Source organism: Takifugu rubripes, chromosome 3 (assembly GCF_901000725.2).
Source record: "Takifugu rubripes chromosome 3, fTakRub1.2, whole genome shotgun sequence".
Lineage (NCBI taxonomy): Eukaryota > Metazoa > Chordata > Actinopteri > Tetraodontiformes > Tetraodontidae > Takifugu > Takifugu rubripes.
The window spans coordinates 2,204,082-2,231,307 of NC_042287.1; the positions used below are offsets into that span (position 1 = coordinate 2,204,082).

At 41.7% G+C, this 27,226-nt stretch overlaps 1 protein-coding gene across 4 annotated transcripts; it reads left to right on the forward strand.

Moving 5' to 3' along the window:
* The first annotated feature begins 15 nt into the window (after positions 1-15).
* Positions 16-26,507, forward strand: lamb2l (laminin, beta 2-like). Of its 4 annotated transcripts, none has more exons than XM_011619471.2 (35): positions 16-1,662; positions 6,061-6,118; positions 7,416-7,585; positions 7,677-7,812; positions 7,973-8,046; positions 8,571-8,759; positions 9,937-10,000; positions 10,256-10,458; positions 10,575-10,695; positions 11,183-11,371; positions 11,477-11,656; positions 11,783-11,895; positions 12,824-12,903; positions 13,006-13,162; positions 14,603-14,743; positions 14,980-15,141; positions 15,221-15,342; positions 16,289-16,409; positions 16,854-17,046; positions 17,137-17,280; positions 18,131-18,362; positions 18,437-18,600; positions 18,665-18,889; positions 18,969-19,183; positions 19,276-19,372; positions 19,790-20,162; positions 20,250-20,434; positions 21,154-21,401; positions 21,597-21,767; positions 21,856-22,000; positions 22,104-22,311; positions 23,071-23,206; positions 23,343-23,519; positions 23,628-23,793; positions 26,069-26,507. In XM_011619471.2, the coding sequence occupies exons 2-35, from the start codon at positions 6,079-6,081 to the stop codon at positions 26,203-26,205; spliced, it is 5,478 nt and encodes a 1,825-aa protein (XP_011617773.2). In that variant the 5' UTR covers positions 16-1,662; positions 6,061-6,078; the 3' UTR covers positions 26,206-26,507. The 4 variants fall into 4 exon arrangements, with proteins under 4 accessions (XP_011617773.2, XP_029689567.1, XP_029689569.1 ...); XM_029833707.1 differs by having other exon boundaries at positions 6,064-6,118; XM_029833709.1 differs by lacking the exon at positions 16-1,662 and adding an exon at positions 5,467-5,650.
* Positions 26,508-27,226: the final 719 nt, after the last annotated feature.

Consider the following 27,226-nt stretch of genomic DNA (forward strand, 5'->3'; position numbering starts at 1 on the left):
ATATGTATAATTTGAAACAACAAATATGAAGTGACGTTTTTTTTATTATTTTCCCATTTAAAAACTGTGGCTTCAATAACATAAAAGGTGACATCTATTGCGCACATCATTGGAAATGATTAATTAAGTCCAAAATTGATCCATTCATCAAAATAAACAAACAATTAAATCATATCAGGTAGAAAGTGTGGAAAGGAGTTAAAAAGGAATCAAACGGACATGAAAACAAACCTGCTCAAATGAGAAGAGAGGGATAAGTATGGTTGGAGATTGTTCATTTATCCTTTTGGAATATGTGTTAATCAGGAAAATGAGTCTGCGCATCTCTTCCAGGTGTTTCCTTGTTGACAGGACAAATTACAACTTGTGTTCCAGACACTCTGTTGAGACAACAGACAGCTCAGCCAAATACAGCTTATCACTGCAGACAGCAACAATGCACAGATTTAACAGAGAAGTGAATGTGTGCTGACAAGTCCACACAAAAGATGTACCGCATATACACAAGTATGACAAGTATGAGATGGGGGGGGAGACAAGTACATGTTTGTTTGATTGGAATCTCAATGCGATGGCAGCTCAGTCTGTACAGTAGGTCTGGGAAGAGAAGCGGAGGGGTCTCAGTTAATGGACAAAACAATGGAAGGTGGTGTTCTGGACAAATTCAGAGCACTGCCAAGGTACTCCTGAAGCAAGGTACATACCCCTAATTGCGCCCATGGGGCCCTGCAAGAGCTGGTGACTTATTTAGGGTTTACTGTGCATTTTCACAAATCCAGAAACCTCCCTGTTACCCTGAAAGGGATCTAGTGGTCAAAAAGGAAAACAACCTAAATAATGTACTGTCTTTCCTTCCTTTACTGTCTGTGCTATTGATTTTAAATGTTATATATGCAGCTACAATAGGAATTAAGTTTATTTGAATTGTTTTGGGAATCCTGAACATTGCTTTTACAATGAAAAGATGCTATTGTTGTTTTGTTCTTCCACAGAATAATTGACCAATGTCCTCTGGTTGACTTTTATTTTAATATAATGTGCAGTGCGCCATTTACGTCTTGCTGTATATATCCATGTGTCTACAGGGAAATACTGCCTCACACAATGATCATAAAGTATCATTCTGTCATTCCTTCAAACTACACAAGATGTAGAAACTCCTTATATCATGATGCAGTGATACTTGTTTTTCTCATACTATTGCTAATGTTTCCATTTGATCAACATTCACATGTTAATTTAATGTTGGAATCTTCTTATTGTAGTTAATATCTATCTATCTATCTATCTATCTATCTATCTATCTATCTATCTATCTATCTATCTATCTATCTATCTATCTATCTATCTATCTATCTATCTACAGATACCTACAATAAAATATTTGGGAATTGTCATATATCTAGGAAGAGAAAAGGTATTCTTTTTCGCATCTTGTGTCTCTAATAAACAGGCCGTCTTCACCTCAACAACAGTGGGCATGCTCTTTACTTTGGGAGGGGCTTTCCGCGCTCCTGTTGGCCATTGAAGCTGGCTGGACACTGACTCCTCCCACCTGCCAGGCTGAATTCTCCACTGCACCACGACAGAGCGAGGGACAACCCTTTCCAGGTGAAAGTTTGCGCTTGTCTAAAAACTGAAAAAGCCACAGAAGAGTCCAGAGTAAGTTAACATCTTTTCTATGGTCTCTCCACCTTTCTCAATATATGAGACGCAATTTGCTATGAAAGGCTCTAGTGTGGGTTTACTGCGGTGGCTGGGAAGTTCATAACTAATACACTTTTGGATTTGTAAGCCCCCCCCCACACAAATATTTTACATTAGTGTTGTAGGTAGGCAAACTACATTCTGGTGGCCCATCAGACTTTTGCATAAATCAAGCAAAGTAGCATTTGGAAATGATCCGTGTCTTATAAAATCAAATGTATTTTAATGTATTTCTTTCATTTATTGTGTTGAAAACTTTAAATCTAGACCATTTTACACAAATAGTGCACATACATATACATTTTTTGGCATTTCTTAACTTTGTAAAGGTTTAAACAAGAAATTACATGTATATAGTGACAAATTGAAATTTGATTGTGAGTATTTTGTAGATTATTTATACAACAGTGATTTATTTTATGTTATGTTGTTAGAAAGACAAAATAGGCATTTGGGGTGGAATGGACTGATCAATAACTGATTAGCATTAAAAAAAATGAGATTAATCAAATTTTAGGGGAAATTTAACCACTTGTCCTATTGATTTTCTTGGGAAACAACACTAGCATTTAGTGGCATTACATTAAATTCGGAGCGATCTGGTTTTGGAATGAAAGTTGCCTTATATACACTAACCTGGTTTCTCAATCACACAAATTTGTTTACTTGGGATGACTAAAAAGTAGATTTGCGACACTGGTTCAGATGATCCTACCAGAATAAGAAGCGCGGCTCTCCTTTACAATCTGAAGTGGAGTGAAGGACATCGACTATATCTGCTGCAGATGAAGGACAATACCTTTCACTGACACGCAGCTTAAGAAGGAAATACTTTCTGGAGTGCAATCCACAAACAGCTTTGTCATTGTCCAGTTTTGTCAACAAGCAAAAGTTTAGGCTTGTTCATATCTTGTCAAGGACATTATATCTTTGTTGGGGACCTGTTCTCATGGTCCTTGTCCTTGGATCAATGACACGAACCCTTAAAATAAAGAGGAGCCGATCACAACTAATCACAACTTTGACAACTATCATCACCGTTAAACAGCAGTTTCTGCTCTCCAAACTTAGTGATGGGGTGACCTTTGGATTGTGATTACCTCTGAATGACAGCACACAGTATTCTTTTTAAATATATAAGTCAGCTGGCTAAAGAAGAACGCTGGGGAATCTGAGACTTTCAGGCCACACATCATAGATTTTATTTGTCTGTGTGAGCTCTACATTTCTACTGATCACATAGAACATTTCCTTTTGTTAAAATTGAATATTGTCTTCAATGATGGAAGCGTAAAGAGGGAGGCTAACAAGACTACATATAAGATTCCTTTTGAATCCATCAAAGGTGATTCCTTATCCACTCAAGATAAATAGTTTTTGTAATGTCAACTCTCACCTATGGTCCATCACTCCTAGACGTCTCTGCTCAACATTAATGAAGACAACAATTTTTAGTGTTACAAACTCCTCAGCATATAAGAAATATATTCCAGACAGCAACATTTACTGGAAATTTAAATTGAACTACACATATTAGATTCAACAAGTTACCCAATTAAAGTGTTTGTTGCCTTTTGTACAGAGTAATAAAGTATTTGAATACTACTTCACTAAAGTAGTAATTTTGTTTTATGTAATTTGGGTCGCTCAAGTGGTACTGTGGTTAAAAAATTGCTGGATGGATTCCAGATTTCTGCACATTTGATGTTGACACATTGTTGAGCAGGACACTGAAACCCAAAGTACCCACTGTTGTGTCTTCCATGTATGAACATGGAATTCTGTCAAAGATTTTGCCAGGAGCAAAATGTTGCAAAAGCAAACATTCTACTTCCTCCATTAACTAACCGGAATGATCTGAGTTGATTTACTAGCCCACCTAGCCCAACAACAGTTTCCCATGGGGTCTCAGATTGTAGTCTGTTGGTTGAAAACACTGTAAAACTTTCTTTGATGTGCACATAAAATTCGAAGTCTGGGTAATCGTGTTTTTCAGATCACAGATATGGGAACTGAAGAATGTTAGAGTGCTTGGCTTTATCTGAGCTAACACTGAAGTGGCATTGAACTCCCTCTTAGTTTACTGCTCAACATGTTTGGATAATGTCCTTCTATTGTTCTCTCTCTCTCTGATCATGTTGGTATGCATTAAAGAGAAAAGACAGAAACCTTCAATATATATGGACATATATAAAATGGCTAAAAGAAATACGCTGAGATATGCATGTTTTCTGTTTCTTGACTGCTATATCCGCTCTGGGTGCTGGAGGGTGCTGGAGCCTATCCCAGGCAGGGAACGTCCCTGAATGAGTCACTTTTGGAGGGGTTCATTTCAGGGTTTTGGATGAGCATTTGGAGATTCAATACCTTGCTCAAGGGTTCCTTGACAGTGCTCTTTAGGTGTCCTGACACCTCTGCCTTCTACTAGAACACCTTCCATGTTTTGACCGCACCAAGGCTTGAACTTTTGGTATGTTTAATTAAAAATTCAGGTGAATTTATTTAACACTATTATTTAATACTTTCCCTGTCCATTCCTGCAAACAATTTCCTTCAAGAACGTGTACCATACATAATTAACACAATACCACATAGGAATCCTTTGTCAGCACAATCTTCCATAATTTGCAGTGACCAATTGATCCTGTAAGGTATGCCTCTCCCTCGGTGTTGGAGTTCAAAGGTCCGAGAGCAGTGGTTATAAAGATTCCTTTGTTCTCTCCTACAGTTTATCTGTACCAGATTATATATTTGACAGAGGTTGGAGGGCTGCTGCTCAGGTGGTAGAGTGGTCCATCCAATGGAATCAGGGTTATTAGTTCTATTCTGGGCCCCTGCTGGTCTTCAGGGTATGAGACTGACAGGATGGTTTTTTGCTCTTTATAAGTAGGAGATACCAACATGTCAGTGGGGAAATGCAGATGAATGAGAAGGAGACACAGTACAATAGATCAAAGACATGCTTCTATTATGGACATAATAGATGATGTCATTATGTTTTTCATAGATAGGCAGTCAAAATTATGAAAGTCGACACTGTACACAACTCACAGTTTCCCTGCCCATTTTATAATTGATCAGTTATTCTAAATTATAATTGATCATTAATAATGTATTCAAAATGTTACTGATCATTTTAAAGCAGATCTGGGTTTGGCAACAAGCTATGCAACTGTAAAGTTCATGCCAGCATGCCCCATAACTTTCTGTTTCTGTTTCTCTCTCCCCCCTCCCTCTCCCCCTCTCTCTCCCTCCTTCTCTCTCCCCTTCTCTCCCCTTTTCTCTCCCCCTCTCTCTCCCCCTTCTCTCTTTCTCTGCCTCCCCCTCCCTCCCCCCTCTCCCTCCCCCTCTCTCTCCCCCCTCTCTCTCCCCTTCTCTCTTTCTCTGCCTCACTCACTCTCTCCCCCCTCTCTCCCCCTCCCCCTCCCTCGCTCCTTTCCCCTCTCCCTCTCTCCCTCCCGCTCTCTCACTCTGACCTCCTCTGCCTCTTAAATACTTTACTTTTCACCAGAAAAAAACATAGGGGTGGTGCATTCCAAAGCCCTGGAGACTATTTTCCTCTTTCAGGCAGTGGCAGTGACAGAGGAATTAGAATAAGAATAGCTTTCCATTCAGCCCAGTCACAAGCTGGGGAGAGTGAAATGGAGGGAATGATAGGGAGGCTAGAAACTAAGGGATGGGTGCCCCCACACAGTACACGATCCCATTGGCTGGCTGCATTTCCTCTTTTTTTCACATCGTTCCCATCAGTTTCAAGTTTGTTTTACACATTCTGGGGCATATAAGCCAGACAAGTGCATGCACGCGTAAATATACACTCTGCAGCCTGAACACTTGCACACTTGAATATAGTTATTGACTCGCACACATGTACAAGGAGTAACTTGTCTTCAGAATAAGAGGGACAGCTGTGAGAGAGAAGATTAAGGTGACCTGTGGTTGCGTAAGTAAAGAACTAGGTTTGCTTGTCACTAATGCTTAACTTCTGATGAGTAGAAGACTGTTTAGTTTGACATTTGATGATTAACAAAGCAGGAGAAGCTTGATCTACATATGGATTCTTTGGGAGTTACAGCTCACAATAAAATTAGACCTTGAGATTTTTTTGGGGTTTGTTTGGTCTCTCACAATCTAAAATTGACAATTGTTTAAAAGTTTTCCCAGTTTCTTTGTTGACACTGTATCATGATCCCAGGAATCATTCTGCTATATCAGCCTCTGGTGTGTGTGTGTGTGTGTGTGTGTGTGTGTGTATATACATATACAGCAAGAATGAGAGAAGAGAGAGAAGAGTGAGAGAAGCATTTTCACAGCCTATATAAGTGTTTTATTGATTAATTGTGTCTCTTTCAGCAGGACAGACCCGTATCCATGCAGCCTATTATGGCTGTTTATCTGAGCCTAATGCTGGGTGAGTAGAAACTGCAAATCAAATTATTTACAAATGCATATTTAATATTATAAGTCAACATCACGTTATGCCCGAGACATATATCATTACACTTTTTGGTTGTATCAAAATAACCTGTGAATCTTATGACATGCATTTAGCATGTGTCTATTAATAATGCATCTCCAAAAATTCAAATATCATCAAAAGATTGATTCATTTCAGTAGTTGCAAAAGTGGAACTCATTTATCCTACAGATTTATTACTCACTTTGGAGTCTGATGATTACGTTCTACAGCTAATGAAAACCCTAAAGTCAGCATTTGAGAAGACTGGAATAATATGTAAGAACAGCAGACTCAAAAGTATTGAATATGCCTCAATACTTGGTTCAGGCTCTGCATGAATGACAGCAGCAATGTAGTATGGAGGTGATCGGTCTGTGGCACTGCTGAGGTGTTGTGGAAGCCCAGGGAGCTCTGATTGGTGTCCCATATCCTATATTGGTGTCCCATATCCTCCTCTTCATAGTTGCACAGAGATTCTTTATGAGATTTAGGTTAGACGAGTTTGCACAGCAACTTCACGGTCCTCAAACCAGGTATTTATCATTTTGACTATGGGGACAGGTGTCACGTTCAGCTGGACAATGAAGTCAGTTTCTGCATGAAGCTGATCAGCAGAATGAGGTATGAAGTGCTCAATAACCTCCAGATAGATGGCTACACTGGCCTTGAACCTGATAAAGCATAGAGCTCCACTTTCAAATAGCATCGCTCCCAAACATCACTAACTTTACACTGGAGCTCCAGCGGCTGGGATTTTGAGCATCTCAATTCTGCCTCTAGACTCTGAGACCTTAAATGAAATGAAAATAGTTTCCCCTGAAAAGAGGACTTTAAATAATTGAGCAACAGTTCCGTCCTTTTCAGATTTAGTCAAGGTTAGATTTCAGTTGAAAAGAGGCTCAACACAAGAAGTGAGACACTTGTATTCCATGTTCTTGATGCATCTGTGCATGGTGGCTCTTGAAGCTCCGACACTGGCGGCAGTGTGTAAAGCCCCCACATGTTCTTGGACGGGCACAGAATGGACCAGCATGAGGGATATGTCATGGAGAGGCAGATTTTGGTGGGGATGGCTCGGTATGCTAATCCTAGCCTCAGCGACATTTTCTTAAAAACCTAAACAGAGTGTCTGTCAAATGTACACGATATTTCCATAACCTCTAAAGGAGTGTTTGAGATCATAACAACAGGTGATTATTAATATGGGCATTTTGACCATTATTCTTGCTTTCTCTGCCTCTAATTTTAGCTGCCGTTGTTCTTGGGCAAATGGAGCCATCAGGCCTTCACGGCTGTGCAGAAGGAGGTTGTTATCCTGCCACCGGAAACCTTTTGATTGGACGAGCTGCCAACCTATCTACCACTTCCACCTGTGGCCTACATGGGCCAGAACAGTACTGTATTGTCAGTCACCTCCAGGTAGGGACTCCAATGAGTAGGTAGATATATATGTTTTATGTTGACATGCCATCTATTTCTATCCCAACCACTTTGTCCTCTGCCTTGGCAGGAGTCAGACAAGTGTTTCGAGTGTAATTCTCAGCACGGCTATGACCCTTATAATCACCGAAACAGCCACCGCATAGACAACGTGATCTACCTCATGGACAGCAATGAAGATGAAACCTGGTGGCAATCTGTCAATGGTAGGTCTGTGAATCAACCAAATGATGAATATCACCTGTTTTTGGATTCTATTTCTTTATCTGTAGAAAATATCTTTTATCTGCTGTCATGTATGGCTGAGTGTGTTTTGTCACTCTTAAATTTGGATGGTATATGTGTTTCACCTTATTTCTACCACAGGACAAGAGAATGTCAGCATTAGACTAAACCTGGAGGCTGAATTCCACTTTACACATCTAATAATCAAGTTTAAGGTATTTACATGTGTGTGTGTGTGTGTGTGTGTGATTAGACCCAAATGATAATGACAAATTTCATTAGTCACTCAGTTGCGTTAACAGCAGGTGAGCTGGCAGCACACAGGCTGAGTAAACAGGAAGCTGGCAGATAGTGGCTGCGGCCCACCAAAGGCTCTGAGAATAGGGTGTGATGACAGGGGGGACAAAGCAGCCATGGACAGATGGGAATCAAGACTGCAACAGGCAAATTTGGCAGTCGTGGCAGCTGCTTTGTTCAACTGGAAAGAAACAAGGGGAGGATGTTAAAGCTGAGTCCAAACCACAAAAGCATGTCAGCAGGAAAGTCTGGCAAAGAGGGAATGAATCAAGGCTGCATTTATGCAGGCGGGGTCTTCACGAGAGGTGTAACAGGCTGAGAAGCAGGTGTGACTGGGGTTGAGTAAAACATTCTAGGCAGGTGCAGCATTATATTGATGTGCCCAAACATCACAGACAACTGCAGTGGACCGAGTCATGTGTTTAAACCCCTTTTTCTCCAGACTTTCCGGCCTGCAGCAATGATCATCGAGCGCTCAGCTGATTTTGGTCGCACATGGCGTCCCTACCGCTATTTTGCCTCAAACTGCACCAGAACTTTTCCTGGCATCCCTGCAAATTCTCTGCGCCACATCAGTGACATCATTTGTGAAGAGCGCTACTCTGATATTGAACCCTCCACCAACGGAGAGGTAAGAAATAAGATGCTGGGGAAAAATAGTGCAGCAATATACATTTTGCAATGCCATTAACAAGGCAACTAATAGATGGTGCTAAATTAGCACTATCCTTTTCTGTATGTTACGAAACAGGGTTAAACAGAACCCGAATGCAGGCCAGGACACAGTGGTAAAATGGTCAACAGGTTTTATTTACAGGAGGGGGGGGGGGGCACACAAAGAACACGAGGGCAGCCCTCCAGGACTGCATAGCACCAAGGGAACAGGGAACAGACGCGGCCCAATAGGAAACAGGGAGCAGGAGCGGCCCTCCAGGAAACAGGGAGCAGGAGCGGCCCTCCAGGAAACAGGGAACAGGAGCGGCCTTCCAGGAAACAGGGAACAGGAGCGGCCCTCCAGGAAACAGGGAACAGGAGCGGCCCTCCAGGAAACAGGGAGCAGGAGCGGCCCTCCAGGAAACAGGAAACAGGAGCGGCCTTCCAGGAAACAGGGAACAGGAGCGGCCCTCCAGGAAACAGGGAGCAGGAGCAGCCCTCCAGGAAACAGGGAACAGGGGCGGCCCTCCAGGAAACGCAGAACACCAACACATGACAAGGAAGATGAACAAACAACCTCACAAGACAAACAGACACCCTGGCACTGACAGGCAGGCACAACCTGCTTAAATAGGCAACAAGATGTAATTTGCCTACAGGTGCGCATGCCTGCAGTGCTAGCTGCACCCACTTGTGCTCCATTCCACCCCCTGCAGGACAAAGACAGACACAACCTAGAACCCCAACACTGTAGCTCCTGCTTTGAATGGTTTCTTTTACTTCAAAAATTGAAAAAGATTGTTCATTATACCCCTTTGTGTATTGTCATACGCAGTAAATAATAGTAGCTAATGTTGCTTGTGTACCATAAGCAGATCTTTTCATGTGACGTTTCATTTTTCCGTGTTACAATAGGAAACTTAAGGTTTTATGCTTTATTTTAAAGAATGTATTAAATTGGGCCAGAGATCTTTGGGGTTTTTTGTTTTGTTTTTCTCTGAAAGAAATGTGTCATTTTGTTGATAGTCACTGTTGGACAAAGACAATTTGGGGCATAGAGAACCCATGTTCCATGTGTTCTGGGATGTCCTTTGGTTAACCCATTCAAATCGAATCTTTCTGCCTTCTCTTTCTCCCATTTCATGTATTCTAAGGTCATTTATAAGGTGTTAGATCCAGCCATTCAGGTGAAAGACCCTTACAGCTTGGACATCCAAGGTTGGTACACTAGTTTCACTAGGTATGCATTTAAGAGACAGGGCTGGGAAGTCTCTTTGACTCACTGGCCACAGTACATGACAGTGCCCACTCTTATGTCCTGAGATGTTGCCAAAGCCTTATATTATGATTTTGACTTCAAATTGAGATCTGATGTGTTCCTTTAATTTTTCTTGGCAGTGCAGGTTTGTGATGAATGTCTAATTTTCCCCTTTGTGTGTGTGTGTGTGTGTGTGTGTGTGTGTGTGTTAACAGAACTGCTGCGTATCACCAACTTGCGTATTAACTTTACCAAGCTCAACACCCTTGGAGATGACCTCCTGGATCGACGCTCAGATGTCCTGCAGAAATATTACTATGCCATTTTTGAGCTGGTAGTCAGAGGAAGCTGCTTTTGCTATGGACATGCTTCAGAATGTGCTCCAGTTCCAGGAGTGGATGCCCGAGAGAGTGGCATGGTGAGCTGGCGCCAGCTACAATAATACTTTTGAGGTCTTATCATTAGACGATGTCTTATTAAATTGCCGAGTCAGCTTTTCTATGCTAACATCACCACCTGGTTCTAATTGGCTAGATCCATGGACGCTGTCAGTGTAAGCATAATACAGAAGGTCTGAATTGTGAACGCTGCAAAGATTTCCATAATGACCTGCCCTGGAGACCAGCTGAGTCAGAGAACCCACACACCTGCAAAGGTGGGGCTGTGACTTTGATTGATATGATTTTTTAAAACCTCTGTTTATTTCTGTATTAACAGTTTGCATTCATTATTCTGCTATGAGCCAAGATTTCTTTATGGTATCATGTACTGATGGACTCAGTTGTAAAAGTAGATTTAGATGAACTAAACAATCCACATGACCGATCAAGGTTACTTCATAAAGCCAAAAGTCACCTTGGAATCTCTGGCACCACAACACACATAATTACACTACAGTCGGTGATCCAAAGCTCTCCTGTCGGTGACCGTGCGGACTAAATGCAGCTTGATTTAGCACGATGTCAATAACATCAAGGATGACTGACCTATGGGTTAGTGAGGGCTCTGTGTGCTGTGTTTGTGCAGGCAATGCAGCAAGAATTATTCACATTTTTCGTGCTGCATACTTTAAAAATTCTAAAATTAGGGTAAATGTGAATACAGTGAAATGTTTCATTGATTATTTTTTGCCTTTTGTTCAGAATGCAACTGCAATGGCCACTCAAAGAAGTGTCGCTTTGACATGGCATTATACTTGGCGACAGCGAACAGCAGCGGAGGCGTGTGTGAAGACTGCTTGCACAACACTATGGGACGCAACTGTGAAATGTGTAAACCTTTCTATTACCAGGATCCTAACAGGGATGTCAGGGACCCACAAGTGTGTGTCGGTGAGTTGGGAATAATTGCACGTTGCATCTCCTTGTGCAGTTTAAGAAATGTTGCTTTAAAATTAAGCACTATTCTCCTTGACACCCTTGTCGTTGCACCTCAAGCTTGCGACTGTGACCCTGTGGGCTCGTTGGAGGGGGGTGTGTGTGACAGCCACACTGATCTGAGTTTAGGAATGATTGCTGGGCAGTGTCGCTGCAAAGTCAATGTCAGAGGCATGCGCTGCGATGACTGCAAGGAAGGTTATTATGGGCTGAGCCAAAACAACCCCCGTGGTTGTGAATGTATGTATGACTCAATTTCTTACTACTTTTCTTACAACTTTTGGACAATAATGAAAGAGGCTAACTTGTATCTCGCATTTGGAATATAAATGTACATCATCTGCATGTGTGTGTGTGTGAATCTAGCTTGCAATTGTGACCCTCATGGGATCATTGTGATGGGAACTCCATGCGATCAGATAAGTGGGGACTGTTCCTGCAAACGATACGTGACTGGCCGCTACTGCAACCAATGCCTGGTCAGCAACTCTTAAAAGACAAGTCTTTTTAAAAATTTCTTATTACATTTTTACAGACATAGCTATTAATTAGCGTGCACACACAGCCTGATCTACTAAAATCCCAAATAACAAGTGTTCACTGCATGAGTAAACTAAAAAGTAAATGAGACTTTGCGTGTGCTACCGCAGGTCACTATGGAGGCACACAAAAAAGATATGGCTGCTTTTTGGGACTCCAAATCTGTCTCCAGATTAGCTCTGAGGTCATCCAGCGGCTCAAGCTTTGCTGCATAGACAATATGGCTCTATTATCCGTTTTTGTGACATTCTAAATATGTTCACACACACACACACACACACACACACACAGATTATCTTGTCGTCTGTCATTGCACCTGTGCCTCCTTTGCCATAACAGCCATTTGTGCTTCACATGGTGCCAGTTAGCAGCTGCTTTAAATGGGCTAAACGTGCAGAAACAGCAACCACAGTCAGTTTCATGTCTGATGAATCACATCATGTTACTAAATGAAATTGCGCTGCTATTTTTACTCAGTTGACGGACGCGATCTTCAGTGTTAACAGATCAGCTCGCATGCGTTATCAAGTTTGCATGTTTTTCGATACATGCAGACCTATGGTAGATCGGGGTGTTTATTGTGGCAAAAACAAAAGTCAAGAAAAACTGTCGACATGAAATTAATGACATGGGTGATGCTACCATCAGGACTTTCAATATTTGTTAAAATTTATACAATCTGAGAAGTATGGTGCATTACTTAAAAAGACAATTTGTCTCTATTATATGTACTGAATTCTCAGTCATTCATCACTTTCTTATTTAAATATGATCTTTTATATTTTGTGAAATGTTAACAAATAGTTAGCTCCACTAGAATATCATACGAAAACGAAAGCCTCACTCGTGTGCTGTGCGTCCCTGCAGCCTGAATACTGGGGCCTCAGCACTGATTTGGCTGGCTGCAGACCGTGTGACTGTGATTTTGGTGGAGCCGTCAATAACAGGTATATCCATCCAATGACAGGACAATAGACAATAGCATAAGAAAAAATAAGATAATAAGAAGAAGAAATAATAACAATAAAACATGCTAATCTGATTTGAAGGTGCATGATGGAGAATGGCCAGTGTGACTGCAGGAAGCATCTGACTGGCCGACAGTGTTCAACGGTCCAGTCTGGTTTTTTCTGTGCCCCCTTGGATTACTATAAATACGAGGCTGAAGACGCTATTGGACATTCCCCTGGAGACCACACACTACCGGTGAGCGCAGTACTGTTGCTTGCACACTCAGCGTATCACATTTTTTTGTTACAATACTAATTCCAACTATTTTCTTCCTCTATGCACCCGTTTAATGGATGTGAAAAACCATGAAAAACTAACACATGTTCAAAACCCTTTAGAACAGACTCAACTCCACTTACATGGGGAGGTAGAGTCTGGGTGAGGCTGGGCTGCGCCACTCGGTGCTCTCCAAAACACTGGTGCCACATTAATAGTTTGGTTGAAGGATCAAGCTAACCTTTGGAAGGAAAGCTAGCAAGTGTGGTAGTCCCAAAGTCACATCTGAAACCTTTTCTGTTACTTTCCGGCATGAAACAAGCAGATTTTGATTCAGCAGCACCTTTTTAATTAACCATAATGACACCAGATTAGCTGCCACATTCACGTATTTTGTTGTGGGGTTTTTGTATGCTACTTTATTGGAGACGGGTTGTGCTTTACGCATACTGTTACCCACAATGGGCTGTGACGCACTTCCACTTTCTTGCCTATTGACCAAGTAACTAAAGAGCAGCTATGCCTGCAACCCACATTTCGGAATACTGCAGTTATCAGCTAATCGTTTTGTGGACATTAAATAGTAGAACGTATAAATTAAATGATATGTAATCCTGAATGAGAGATTGGTGATTTGCAAAACACAGCTGAGTGCATTAAATTGCAGCGTGGGTTCTTTTTTCCAGCCTGGTGACACTCCCAAAACACATTTGAAGTGACCAAAATGGCTAATTCTTGTTGTCATGAGCCTAAACTATGGTAGCCCACAAGTATTAAGAAAAATAAAACGCTCTGGGCAACGACTCATGCGGGTGCATGAGGTGGGCCGCAGGTGGGCCTGGGCTGCACAAACACCAAGCTTTGATATCAAGTAGGGGGCAACAAAATATTGTTCCAGGGACCGCAATTGGCCCCCGGGCCGCAAGTTTCAGACTCTTGCTGTAGAATTACCTGTACTTACGTTGCACAGTGCAGTTGGGAAGTTTCTAGACTCTGTTTCTTGGATATATTTTGGATTGGAAATGTTGCCTCTTCACGCTAATAGATACATTTTTCCTAGCATCTAATGTGTTAGCGCATCTGATGGATCTGATGATGGAAAATGATTACAGTAGCGTGTAGTAGTTTGGGCCTCAAAAGACCAACTCTTTGTAATGTAACTACAATGCAACATATTGTCTTTCTAAGAAGAACTTGATCCCTATAGTTTACATGACCTATAAAAATGGCGGACAATAGCAGGGAGAAAAAACTGTCACAACCAATTCATGATACACGGGGAGTGAGACAGGGCATATCGCTCTGGTAGTTTTCAGTATATTGTGATTTTTTTCTGCTCTGATTCACTTCACTTCACACTCAGAACCCTCATTTAGATGTTCTGTGTCAAGCATGAACCTTCCTCTCTTGTCCACACAGGGAAAAGTTCGTCCTCAAGCGGAGACAGACTGTGTTCAGCACCTTAGCAACCAGCTAAGGAGACACCGTTACCACAGACACATAACCAGCTTGCGGCAACAGCGAGTGGCACTGAGACGTATTCGCCAGCTTCAACAGACAGTACTATACATTAAATATTATCCTGTCTACACTATCATAATAACAGTATTAATAATGTCATTTATTGTTGTTCCTTCTAAAACTGCTGATTCCTAATAATAATAATAACAATAATTGTTTTTAATCCATTTACTACCCTTCTCCATTAGCCAGTTGCCGGAATGATTTTTATTGTTGTCATTATTTTTTGTTTGTTTGTTTTGTTGGATAACAAACATCCGCTTTTGTCCATGTAGCCCGATGTAACAACCGTTCACAGAGAACGCAGCTTAGGCCGCATGGTGTCCTGGACAGGACCTGGATTTGCCCGGGTCAAAGATGGCGCCGGCTTAGTTTTCACAATTGAAAACATTCCCTATGCAATGGAGTATGACATCATGATCCGCTATGAACCTGAGGTGGGTGATTTTCAGGTGTTTTTGATTTGCTATGATCTTTCAGAATAAACTTTCCATATTTGCGTGTGTGTGTGTGTAGTCTACAGAGGACTGGGAGGCTGTGGTAAGTGTTACGTCTGTATTGTTGCCCTCCAGTCTCCGGTGTGGAAACCTTCTCCCAACAGAACAGCTCTACACTGCGGCCCTGCCACACCATCAAAGGTACATAAAGCTAGTAGGGTGTACACACAGCTGTGTGGAATCCTATCTTAACATCCTCTAAAATGTTTGTTTAACGTTTCCAGTGTAGATATGACAAAAGATTACAGAGCACAAAAGCTGCCCCTGCCTGTCTGCTCAACAGGGCTCTCTTGTCGTCACACTCCCCGACCTCTTGTGGTATTTTATTTGTTTTTGAACCAATGATTTGGTGATAGGAGTTCTAACGTTCTGAAGAGTCACAGCAGATTTGAAGTCAGACCAAAAACCAAAATTGAAGCAACTATCACTATATGGTTTTCTTTTCTTTTTGGATACCATTTTTGTTTCATGCTAGAGCAGGAAAGCAGTAAGACGAAGGCTAGCTGCTAGCTTTCTGATGTGATGAGACTGACTGAAGTTTCAATAGCAATAGCATAGAAAGATTTGGACCACAAATATGTTTTAACTTAGCTTATAAGGAATTTCCAATTGTGTGTTATTGGGACTTTTTGACTATAATAGTCACAAATTATAATTTAATATAACCTCACAACCCCAGAACAGACAAAGCTCTGGCGCACCTGCTAGGATATCTGGCGCCCCCGTGAGGGGGGACTGCAGTTTGGGAACTGCTGAGTCAGATAATAGCCTTCCTTTCACCTGGAGATTTGGAAATTTACCTTACTTGTCTGGTGTCCTGAACCTAGGGAACCTTAATGAATGGGTAAATAATGTATACAATTATTATATAAAAATTCAGCAATCACATAAAATAATACTAAGAATTATATTGAATTACTCTCAAATACAAATTAGGTTGTCGATCTTTTTTTTACTAAAATTGATTTGAAAATGATTTGAGGTAGAACAGTGATGGTTGTACTTTAGAGCTACACTGCCCCTTAAATCCTGGTAGTTTTCATTCACCTTCATGTTTTCTGTGTTTTTCTGATATCGGCTTCTGTAGATTTGTGCAGATGCCCAGACCTTTCTGTTTCGAGCCCAGCAATCGCTATGTGGTTGTTATCAGGTTCCAGCGCCATGGCGTCTCATACAGACACCTCACTGCCTTTATTCTAATTGACTCGGTGAGATAATACTATTATTGCCTAAAATCCATCTTATTCGGGTTTATAATCGCTATCGAAAATGCAAGGCTCTAGAAAGCAAGGAAATCCAACAGGAAATTATGGCTGTTGGATTTGGTTGAGATTTTAAATCAAGTACTAAATTAGAATGTTGTTTGGGATGGAGGCGATCCATCTGCTGGGGAGTTGTGAAAGCCCAGGTTGCTCTCACATCTACCTCTTTGCATTAACATATTGATTATCTAATACCAATATATTATGCAGATTGGGTAGTACAATTAAACTTCTTCATGCTTTTTTCATTGACATAATGATGATTTTGAAAGATTAGTGACTACATTGATGCTACTGTTTGTCAGTAATAGAGCTTTCAGTGCTTCAGGATTTATGGTTTATACAGCATTAAAAGGTTTTATTTAAAACTTTGTTTCTTTGCCCCGATAGTTGGTTCTCATTCCCAAATACACGGAGCTTCCAGGTTTCCATGGTTATGAGCCTGAGGCAGAGCAGCGGCGTCAGGAAATGATTCATTACATGTGTATGGATTCCTTCCTGGTCACACCAATGCCTGCTCTGGCAGAGATGTGCTCCAAACTCATCTGCAGTATTTCCTCCATCATACATGGTGGTGCCCTGCGTAAGTGGACTGTGAATGCTGAAGCCATACAGAGTTTGACTTTTTGACCTTTCATATAATTGTATTGTGTTGTCCTGGCTCTGTTTGCAGCCTGCCATTGTAATCCTCAAGGCTCCCTCAGTAGTGAGTGCAGTAAAGTGGGAGGCCAGTGTCATTGTAAACCCTATGTAATCGGCCAGCACTGCGACCAATGTGCCCCAGGAAGTTATGGGTTTGGAGTGAATGGCTGCATTGGTGAGTTTGGAAAGTATTTTGGATATTTGTATATTTTGTACTGTAACTTATCTCAAGAAAAGATAAATCTACCATTTATATCTAAACAATCTAGTATACAATTGTGTTTCTCTGCAAACAGCAGCCTAAATTTACAAAAAAAAATTATTATTGTAGGGATTGACTGTATTTAGAAAAACAATATACTCCATTTTCTGGAATTCTTTCGAAAACATTTTTTTTAAGCATTACATTTTGTCCAAAGTAAAACATAAGGGTTGGAGCAAGCATAGCAGCAGATGATTCTATGTTTGATTGTGAGTTTTTATGCTGTCCTCAGGCTTACAGCACCTGGGTTTTCTCTGGGGACTTTGGTACTGTCCACAAATAGCCACATTAATAGTTTGGTTGAAGGATCAAGCTAACCTTTGGAAGGAAAGCTAGCTAGTGTGGTAGTCCCAAAGTCACATCTGAAACCTTTTCTGTTACTTTCCGGCATGAAACAAGCAGATTTTGATTCAGCAGCACCTTTTTAATTAACCATAATGACACCAGATTAGCTGCCACATTCACGTATTTTGTTGTGGGGTTTTTGTATGCTACTTTATTGGAGACGGGTTGTGCTTTACGCATACTGTTACCCACAATGGGCTGTGACGCACTTCCACTTTCTTGCCTATTGACCAAGTAACTAAAGAGCAGCTACGCCTGCAACCCACATTTCGGAATACTGCAGTTATCAGCTAATCGTTTTGTGGACATTAAATAGTAGAACGTATAAATTAAATGATATGTAATCCTGAATGAGAGATTGGTGATTTGCAAAACACAGCTGAGTGCATTAAATTGCTGCGTGGGTTCTTTTTTCCAGCCTGTGACTGCCACCCAGAGGGTTCTGTGAACCAACACTGTGACTCAGTTACGGGCAAGTGCCAGTGCAAACAGGGAGCCGTGGGTCGGCAGTGCTCAAACTGCCAGCCCGGCCAGTGGGGCTTCCCCAGCTGTAGCCCCTGTCAGTGTAATGGCCATGCAGATCTGTGTGACCCCCACACTGGAGAATGTAGAGACTGCAGGGACAACACTGCAGGACACCTGTGTGAACGGTAAGAAGGGCTCTCTTGTCGTCAACGCTTCTTTCACCATCTTGATTTATTCCCATTGTCTCATTGATTCTCAGTTGTGTGGAAGGATTCTTTGGAAATCCAGTGCTTGGGTCAGGTGACCATTGTCGGCCTTGTCCCTGCCCTGGTAACCCGAGCTCGGGTCACTTCAATGCACACTCTTGTCAAGCTGACCACACCTCTAACCAGATCATCTGTAACTGCAGAGAAGGCTACAGTGGTAAATCCTAATTTTAGAGCATTCCATGTTGCTGTGACCTTTTTACTCATGCATGAAATTTCAGGGCCCCGCTGTGACCAGTGTGCTCCTGGTTACTATGGCAACCCTGAACAAGCCAGTGGTCAATGCCTGGCTTGTCAGTGCAACGACAATATTGACAGCTCGGACCCAGAGTCATGTGACCACAGAACTGGCCAGTGTCTCAAGTGCCGCGACCACACCGATGGCCCGTCTTGTGCTCAGTGTCAACTGGGATACTACGGGAACGCTTTGGCACATGACTGCAGGCGTGAGTGAAAACAGCATACACACATCTGATTTAAAAACAAATTGGTTTTCACACTGCGTGTATGTGTGTATGTGTTAAGGCTGTGCATGTGTGATATCTGGGACTAACCAGTCAGAGTGCAGTGATGGACACTGCCACTGTGATGGGCAGACAGGAGCCTGTCCTTGTAGGGAGAATGTTGCAGGTCACAACTGTGATCAGTGTGCTCCGAACCACTGGAATTACGGTCAGGAGAGAGGGTGTGACCCCTGTGACTGTAACCCAGATCACTCCATGGGAAGCAACTGCAACATGGTAGCACTTGCATCATGATATTTGATGCCAAAATGAACCTATGGAGGATGTTTTTTGGTGGGTTTATGATTTTCTCTGCCTGTCCGCTGCAGTTCACCGGCCAGTGTCACTGTCATCAAGGCTTCGGGGGAAGGCAGTGCACTGAATGTGAGCAGCTTCACTGGGGGGACCCACGTGTGCAGTGTCAAGGTACCTCAGCTTGTGGAAAAGTTCAGGATACTCTTATCAGGTTTCCCTCCAACGACACTGAGAATGGGTTATCATAAATTGATGTGGGGATTTCAACTGTTAATGTTTTCAGATGCTCTTTATTGAAAACAAAGGAACATTTTTTTTAATTTCCAAAGACGTCGACTAACACTAATCTCTATCAGCAACATAGATCTGTTATAAAGGTCAAACAGGGGATAAATGATGGAAAGACTACAATAGGTGATAAATGACTAAACATACCTATATCTTAAAAAGCAAAGCAGAGATAAGTTGCCATATGTCACAGGCAAACCAAGTTTTGAAATGTAAAGCACTGCAAAATGAGCAGATGCTTTTTTCTTGTTACATCGTCCATTCCTTCATCCTGCTCCTCTTCTCTCCTCATACATTTAGAATGTAACTGCCATCCACTGGGCTCAGAGATGGCCCAGTGTGACAGAGTAACTGGGAAATGTGAATGCAAGGAAGGAATGGAGGGGAAGCAGTGTGACGAATGTGCTCAAGGTTTCATGGGCATTTTCCCCACATGTGTCCACTGTCACCCCTGCTTCCAGCTGTGGGATGACACAGTCTGCCAGCTCAGACGGGACCTGGACCACATAGAGGACATGGTGGGGAATATAATGAAGAGTTCAGTGGTGCCAGGAGTTGGGCACAAGCACATCAAAAAACTGGAGATGATGCTGGAACAAATTAGGAACCTGCTCCACTTAGGTGAGAGTCAGCAGATCAATCAACTAATTGGAGAGAGAATTAAGGACCTCAGGTAATTATTAGATATCCTTTAGAGGTTCTGTGTTGGTAGAAAAATAATAATTAGATATTTTTTATATCCTTTTTCATGTGTACCCAGGACTGAAATTGCCCTTACAAATGTGCATCTGATGGGTGTGGCCACAGAGCTCAACACCACAGGAGAAATGGACAGGACACTAAGGGAGACGTTGACCCTAATGGAGAGAGAACTGAGGGACATCAACGCCACTGTGGCTCACAAACAACAGCTGATTAATGAGTACCACCATTCCGGTTTAGCAGGTAGCATCTACACTCTCCTTATTTTAGGTTTATCACAATAGAAAATATTTAACGTTGCAATTAGGAAAGGAAACATCTTACTGTAACTTTAAATCAACATGATTTTATCTGAAATGTGGCAATGGTAATCTGATAGTATAAAAAATATGAAGGTTTAAATGGAGAAAAATTGGAAAACTATGTTAAAAAAAGAGTGGGATTGCAAAAAAGGTTAGTTTGTAAATATTCTCATTTTAAAAATCTAAAAAATGTAGAAAAATTGAGCTTCTTCATTGAAGAAATAGTTCAGGAGTGAAAAAAAAGATTTTAACTTTTAACAGAGGCCAAAGGCCACAACTGTTGCAGCGGGGTTCAGATCAAGAGGGTGAACCCAGTTTTAGTCAATATTTTTATCTTCGTAAAAAACTGCCACTTGTCTCATTTTCTAGTTATAGTATACATTATGATTTCATAGAAAACCATTTAAGTCATGATTTAATCCAAAATTCCAAAATGTGACTTCTTCATAAAAATATTTATTCACAACATAAACAACAACAACAATAATAATAATGTCCTCCAGAGATACAATGAGCAGATAGGAGAACATTACCGAGGGTGCATCAGTTTGGGCATTATAACCATGACACCATGTGAAAAATTGGGTCTGAAACCTCTCTGACTCCACTGTGTCAGTGAATATTGATTTTAACTATATGATCTGCCTTGTCAACTGATAGATCAGTTCCAGAAGGTTAAGAAATACCATGAAGAGTCTCTGAAGGCTGAGGAGAAATGCAACACCACTGTGTCAGGGGCACAAAGTCCTGTTGAAGAATCCAAAAAAACCAACACTCTCATTAAAGACCTGCTGGAGGCCAGCCAGGACAAATTTCTTCAGGATCTAGCAGCTCATAACAAATCAATACAAGATTTGCAGGTTAAGGCCCAGGACCTGGACCAAAAGGTTCATCAACTGGCCCATAAGGTCAGTTTAAGCTTTTCAAATCAATACATTGTTCCTTTGTTGAGTATTATGTTGCCCTAGTATTTAAAGTCATGCAGAGATATTGTGTTCTGGAGACAGACACACAAAAATAAAATCATCTGAAAGTCTAAAAATAGAAAATGTGTTTTCTCATGGAAGATTGTTAATTATCTATAATTAATATGCTCCCTAAAGGTATGTGGTGCTCCTGACAACAGCAGTGTTGGTATTTGCTTAGACAGCCAGTGTGGTGGTAAGGGATGCAATGGAACAGTGAGTTTGTCTACCGCAGCTCTGAAAAATGCCAAGAATGTCACTGATCATCTGACCAAGGTCGATGAGGATCTACAGGGTGTGGCCAGAAAGGTGCCTTCCAATTCTATGAAATCTAGTGATGGATTAGTTAGATACACCCTTCCGCCGGGCCGCTATTGATCTTGTTTTCTGTGCACAGTTCAAGAATATAGCCTCTCTGACACTGGATGTGAAAAACCAGGTGATGTATACGCTGGAGAAAGCACAGAAAAAGAAGACACACTTTGAGACCAGCAACAAGAAGCTCAAAGATTTCATCAAGAAGATCAGAGATTTCCTGATGGGTATATTAATGGCTCGTAATTCTTGATTTACTAACCCTTAGCTGACGAGATGGCAGATATTACTCTCCAGTTTTCTCTTTTGTCCCTTAAATGTTTTGTCCAGAGGAGGGAGCAGACCCAGGTAGCATTGAGAAGGTGGCTTTACATGTCTTGTCCATCAAATTGCCGGTGCCCAGGACCACTTTGGAGAAAATGCTCACGCAGATAAAGGACAGTCTTTCCAACCTCACAAACATTGAGGGGATTATGAACCACAGTTTACAACACATCAACAAGGCCAAGGAGCTGCTTGCCCAAGCTAAAGATGCAAAGTATGGGATAAATGTTACTTTGAAACTTCTCAACCTTCTCTCCATTATGCAGGATTTGACTGAGATTCCCCTGATCAATGTGGTCATCAAACATCAAGCACATACTAATCATAGGACTTCCCGTTTACAACAAAAGAAGTCCAACAGCTGTTGAAATATGTGTTGCTGGGTATTTTAATAGTGAAATGTATTCAGTGTGACGTCATTAAAAATGTTTTTTTAACCATAGTTTAATTGAAGACCTCACCATAAAGTAAATTAGACATATAAAAGTAACACGTAAATAAGTGTATTATGTGTTTCAAAATGTCTAAATTCTACTAGTATAATCTCACACAAGGAAGGATACATACCTGGATGAGTTAGCCAATTAATCCAACGCCCTAGGTGAGCATTTGTGGATTTGATGCCTTGCTCAATGGTACCTCAGCAATGCTCTGACGGTTCCCAAATATATGTCTGTAAAAGCAATAGAAAAAAGATAATATCCAAAAGGACAATTTTTCTTTTTAACTTTGCAGCATTGTATAGTAAAAGGTCTGTGGTTTCTCAAAGATCAGCAAATCAGCTCCAGGTTAAGTAGACCTTCTATTTAGCTTCTTTTACTGCTCCTTTTTTGAGTTCCTTTTACTGCTTATTAGCATTTTTGATATTTGAAATATTTGTTTATTTGTACTTTTTAGTTAGTTGAACAATTTTCTGCACTGTACAGCTGACATTCTCCTGTTTTGATGGCTGAATTCTGGCGGTGTTCTGTAGGGCCCGAGCAGAGGTAGTAAAGGACAGAGCCAATGACACCATGCAGACACTAGACATGTCTGAGGAGGCAGCGAAAAAAGCAAGAACAGCTCTTCATAATGTCTACATTAACCTCAACGCCACCAGGATTGCTGAGGTAATGCATGCTATCAAGGGTTGTGAATATTTGACGGCTATTGAGCTTTTCACAATTTCTTCCTGACCCATTTTTGGATCATTATAAAAATAACATTGTGGACTAAATATTTATTCTTTTTTTTTGTGATTTTTAGATGTATGAAAGTCTGACACAACTGGAAGATAAGCAGATGGATATTATGATACGTTTAAACAATCTCTCCATAGCGACAGGAGCTCTGAGGAACAAGACAGGGAGGAATAGAGAAATGGCAAAGGAGGCTAAAACCCAGGCTAACAATGCTACAGAGCAAGCATCCTCATTGGAAAAGGTAAGTATTTCAACTGTGTTTGGGCTTTTATAGAAAAAAAAGGATTTCTCTTTTAGAATAGAAAAAAATCCATTTTGGAACATGAGAAGATATTCTGTCTTCTCCCAGGGCCTCAATGACACTGAAAAAAGGTATCAGGAGCTGCAGAAGAAGGTTGGCTCTCTTGCAGGGGAGTCTGGGAACCTGACAAACATCAACAAGAAGGTCCTGGATATGAAAAATGAGGCTGAAGAGCTCCTCAACGAAGCCATCAAGAAAAGAGAGCAACTGAGGAGTGAGTTCACCAAGCCCAGGCAGACGTTAGCTAGACTTTAACTCAGACCAGTAGGTGGTACCAGTGCTGGAGGGAAAGATGATCACTCCAGTATGTTGCTCCTTCAGCTGGTGATCCTGGTGGGGGAGCCAAGCTGGGAAAAGTTGCAATCCCAGTTTAGAAAGGTGGTAAAGTTTCCTTTGAGGTGATTTGCTTGGTCCTGGTGAGATCAATGGCTCCTGTTGCTGAGAAGATTAACCTGCAAACCTTGTTTGGTGGCTGATTGAACTTGTCTTGCAGTATCTGGCTGAATCCTCTGCAGGCTCTTGTTCATCTGTGGAGGGGAAGGAGACCACAGTTGCTTTGGTTAGCAGGCTGCCTGAGACAGCTAGCTGCAGCTCCACAGCTGGAGAGAGGACTAGAGAATAGATGTAGAAGCTAAGAGAGATGAGAAAGGCTGAGCAGAGCCTTTATATGACTTCAGAGTCGCATGCACAGTCAACCAGTGGCTTCTGCTGGATAAGGTATTCGCACCTGGAGGATTGTGGGATTTTTGGGGCTCCAGTGCTTCCATTTGTCTTTAAAACAAATAAAGCTATGTGGTCAACTTGGTTACACATAATGAGCCTTCATTGCTCACCTACAGGCCCAGATCCCAAAAGGGGCAAGAAAGTTTCATTGGCTATATATAATAAATGCTGCATCACAACAGGATACGGACACTAGTAGTTATCTAGGAGAGATTCACATTACCCAGGAAGCTATTTGCAGGCCAGATGGGTCTCAGTGGCTTGTTGTTGGGTCAGTAAACCATTGGGGATTGAGGGGGAAGAGAGCCAAAGCAAGGTTGCATGGGCTCACAACTCAATCAATCTTTATTTATATAATGTCTGTTACAATCAAAATTGTTTCTAGGCACTTTACAGAATCCCAGGGCCTGACCCCAAATAAGCAACAGTGGCAAGGAAAAACTCCCCTTTAACAGGAAGAAACCTTGAGCAGGACCAGGCTCATGTAGGGGGACCCTCCTGCTGATGGCTGCTGGGTAGAGAGAGAGGAGAAGGGGGAGGACAGGTAGAGGATAGAATAGGTAGGAGAGGAGAGGAGAGGAGAGGAGAGGAGAGGAGAGGAGAGGAGAGGAGAGGAGAGGAGAGGAGAGGAGAGGAGAGGAGAGAGGAGAGGAGAGGAGAGGATAAGAGATATTAGATAGGGCATATAAAAACATACAGAAATACATAAAAAGTAAAGTAAGTAAAATAAGCTGCCGGTAGAATCGAGTTGTGTGGGTCAGTGGGGTCGGAGGTCAGTAGGTCAGCATGCTCTGAAGGCGGCAATACCTGTAGATGAATACAGAAGGGGGGGCAGAAAAACTCCACAAGAAATAACATTACTAGTCTACTTGGTGAGGAGGAGAGGAGAGGAGAGGAGAGGAGTGGAGGGGAGAGGAGAGGAGAGGAGAGGAGAGGAGAGGAGAGGAGAGGAGAGGAGAGGAGAGGAGAGGAGAGGAGAGGAGAGGAGAGGAGAGGAGGAAAGGGGAGGGGAGGGGAGACCATTTCCCAGTGGGGTGACAGAGGCCTGTCAGGTGATCATGTTTCTGGACCCCGGCAGCCTCGGCCTATAGCAGCATAGCTATATGCTCCCTCTAATCCCAATCACATGTTCCAGTCTCTGTAACAGGATGCTGTGATCAACTGTATCTAAAGCAGCACTGAGGTCCAGCAGAACCAGCATAGAGACCAGTCCACGATCTGAAGCTATAAGAAGATCATTACTAACTTTAATAAGTGCTGTTTCTGTGCTGTGATGAGCTCTTAATATGCTCCCTAAAGGTATGTGGTGCTCCTGACAACAGCAGTGTTGGCATTTGCTTAGACAGCCAGTGTGGTGGTAAGGGATGCAATGGAACAGTGAGTTTGTCTACTGCAGCTCTGAAAAATGCCAAGAATGTCACTGACCATCTGACCAAGGTCGATGAGGATCTACAGGGTGTGGCCAGGAAGGTGCCTTCCAATTCTATGAAATCTAGTGATGGATTAGTTAGATACACCCTTCCGCCTGACTGAAACATCTCAAACAACTGACTCTGATTTGGGGGCAGACAATGACCTGAAAATAAACACATACATACACACACACACACATAGATCAGGTGCCACTTATGGCCCCCACTTAATTCACACTTGGTAATTTTATTACTATGATAAAATAAAGCAAAATCTAGATTCGACTACATTTTTGACAAATTTTATAATTGTTATTTGAATTCTTACTGATTTTTTTGTTGTTTGTTTTGTAGGACTGGAAAAAAAGTTAAAAAATAATGAGCAGCAGATGCAGAAGCAGCGCCTGGAACTGGACGAGCTAAAGGAAAATGTTACTGTGGTGCGGGATGAGATTCGTGAGCAAGTACGGAAGTATAGCAACTGTCTGTGAGGGCATGTTTACTGCTGTAATGCTGGTCAATCTGGTGGGGAAATATGATGTACTGTCGCTCAATTTATGATCATTCTTATGACAAATTTGACAAATATTTCTCTATCCATGTACTGTCAATTTTCTATAATTAATTTCATCGTAATTTGCTATGTTCAACTTGGCACTCAAAAAAATATGGAGGGGCAAAGAGGCTTTAAATTCTCTCTCAATCTAATTCTTTCCATTTTTATATTCTAAACGAAACAGCATTCACTGACAGTTTTAATGACATGTTCAATAAACACAAAATTTGCATTAAATTCGTTGTCTCACAGACCAGCTCCATCTGTATTTTCTCATGCCACCAAGTACCTTGTTGAGGGACCATGCTGTTGGGTCTGGGTCATCATTTAATTCACAGATATCTAAATACAATCACATGGCTGCTTTCTCCTGAGACGCACCTGCCCCCCTATTCTGGTGGTCAGAACTTTCATGGTCAGGCATGTGGCAGTACATGGCAGGCGGAACAGCCACCAACCTGGTACCAGCCCGCTCCCCTAGCCTTGTCAGAGTGACGTCACCTCCAGCTGCGTTCACCAGCTGCACCTGCGTCTGAAGGAATATCGCCTGTGAAATGACGTTTGCTAGATCACTTTTCAGATTTCCTAAACAGGCCTTGTCTTCTTAAATAAGACCGTCTCCTCCCAAACCCAAAGCAGAAAATTGCGCAAAATATCTGCAATATTTCAAATTATCTTGTAGATCAATTTATAGAAAAGCTAAAATATAGTCATTCTACATTACAAGTAATTGAAGCAACTGAGAGCAAAAAGGCAAACTATTCATATCCCAAAAAGAGACTGCAAGTACTTATCAACACTGTTAAAAAAAGACTGTCGTTTTTACAGGAAAACGCTGGCAGCTGGGGTTACCAGAGAATTCCTGTAAAAAAACCAACAAGACAGTAGATAAATTTACAAAGAAAATATGTAAATGGTTTTACAGTGAATGCCAAGGCTGAACTGTTAATTCTACA

What these genes read in the sequence shown, in the direction of transcription:
- lamb2l (XM_011619471.2), top strand. Translation starts at nt 6,079, where the DNA reads ATGCAGCCTATTATGGCTGTTTATCTGAGCCTAATGCTGG. An exon ending in GAACCCACACACCTGCAAAG is followed by an intron (nt 10,696 to 11,182) that starts GTGGGGCTGTGA and finishes CCTTTTGTTCAG; the next exon opens with AATGCAACTGCAATGGCCAC. An exon ending in CCTTTATTCTAATTGACTCG is followed by an intron (nt 16,410 to 16,853) that starts GTGAGATAATAC and finishes TTGCCCCGATAG; the next exon opens with TTGGTTCTCATTCCCAAATA.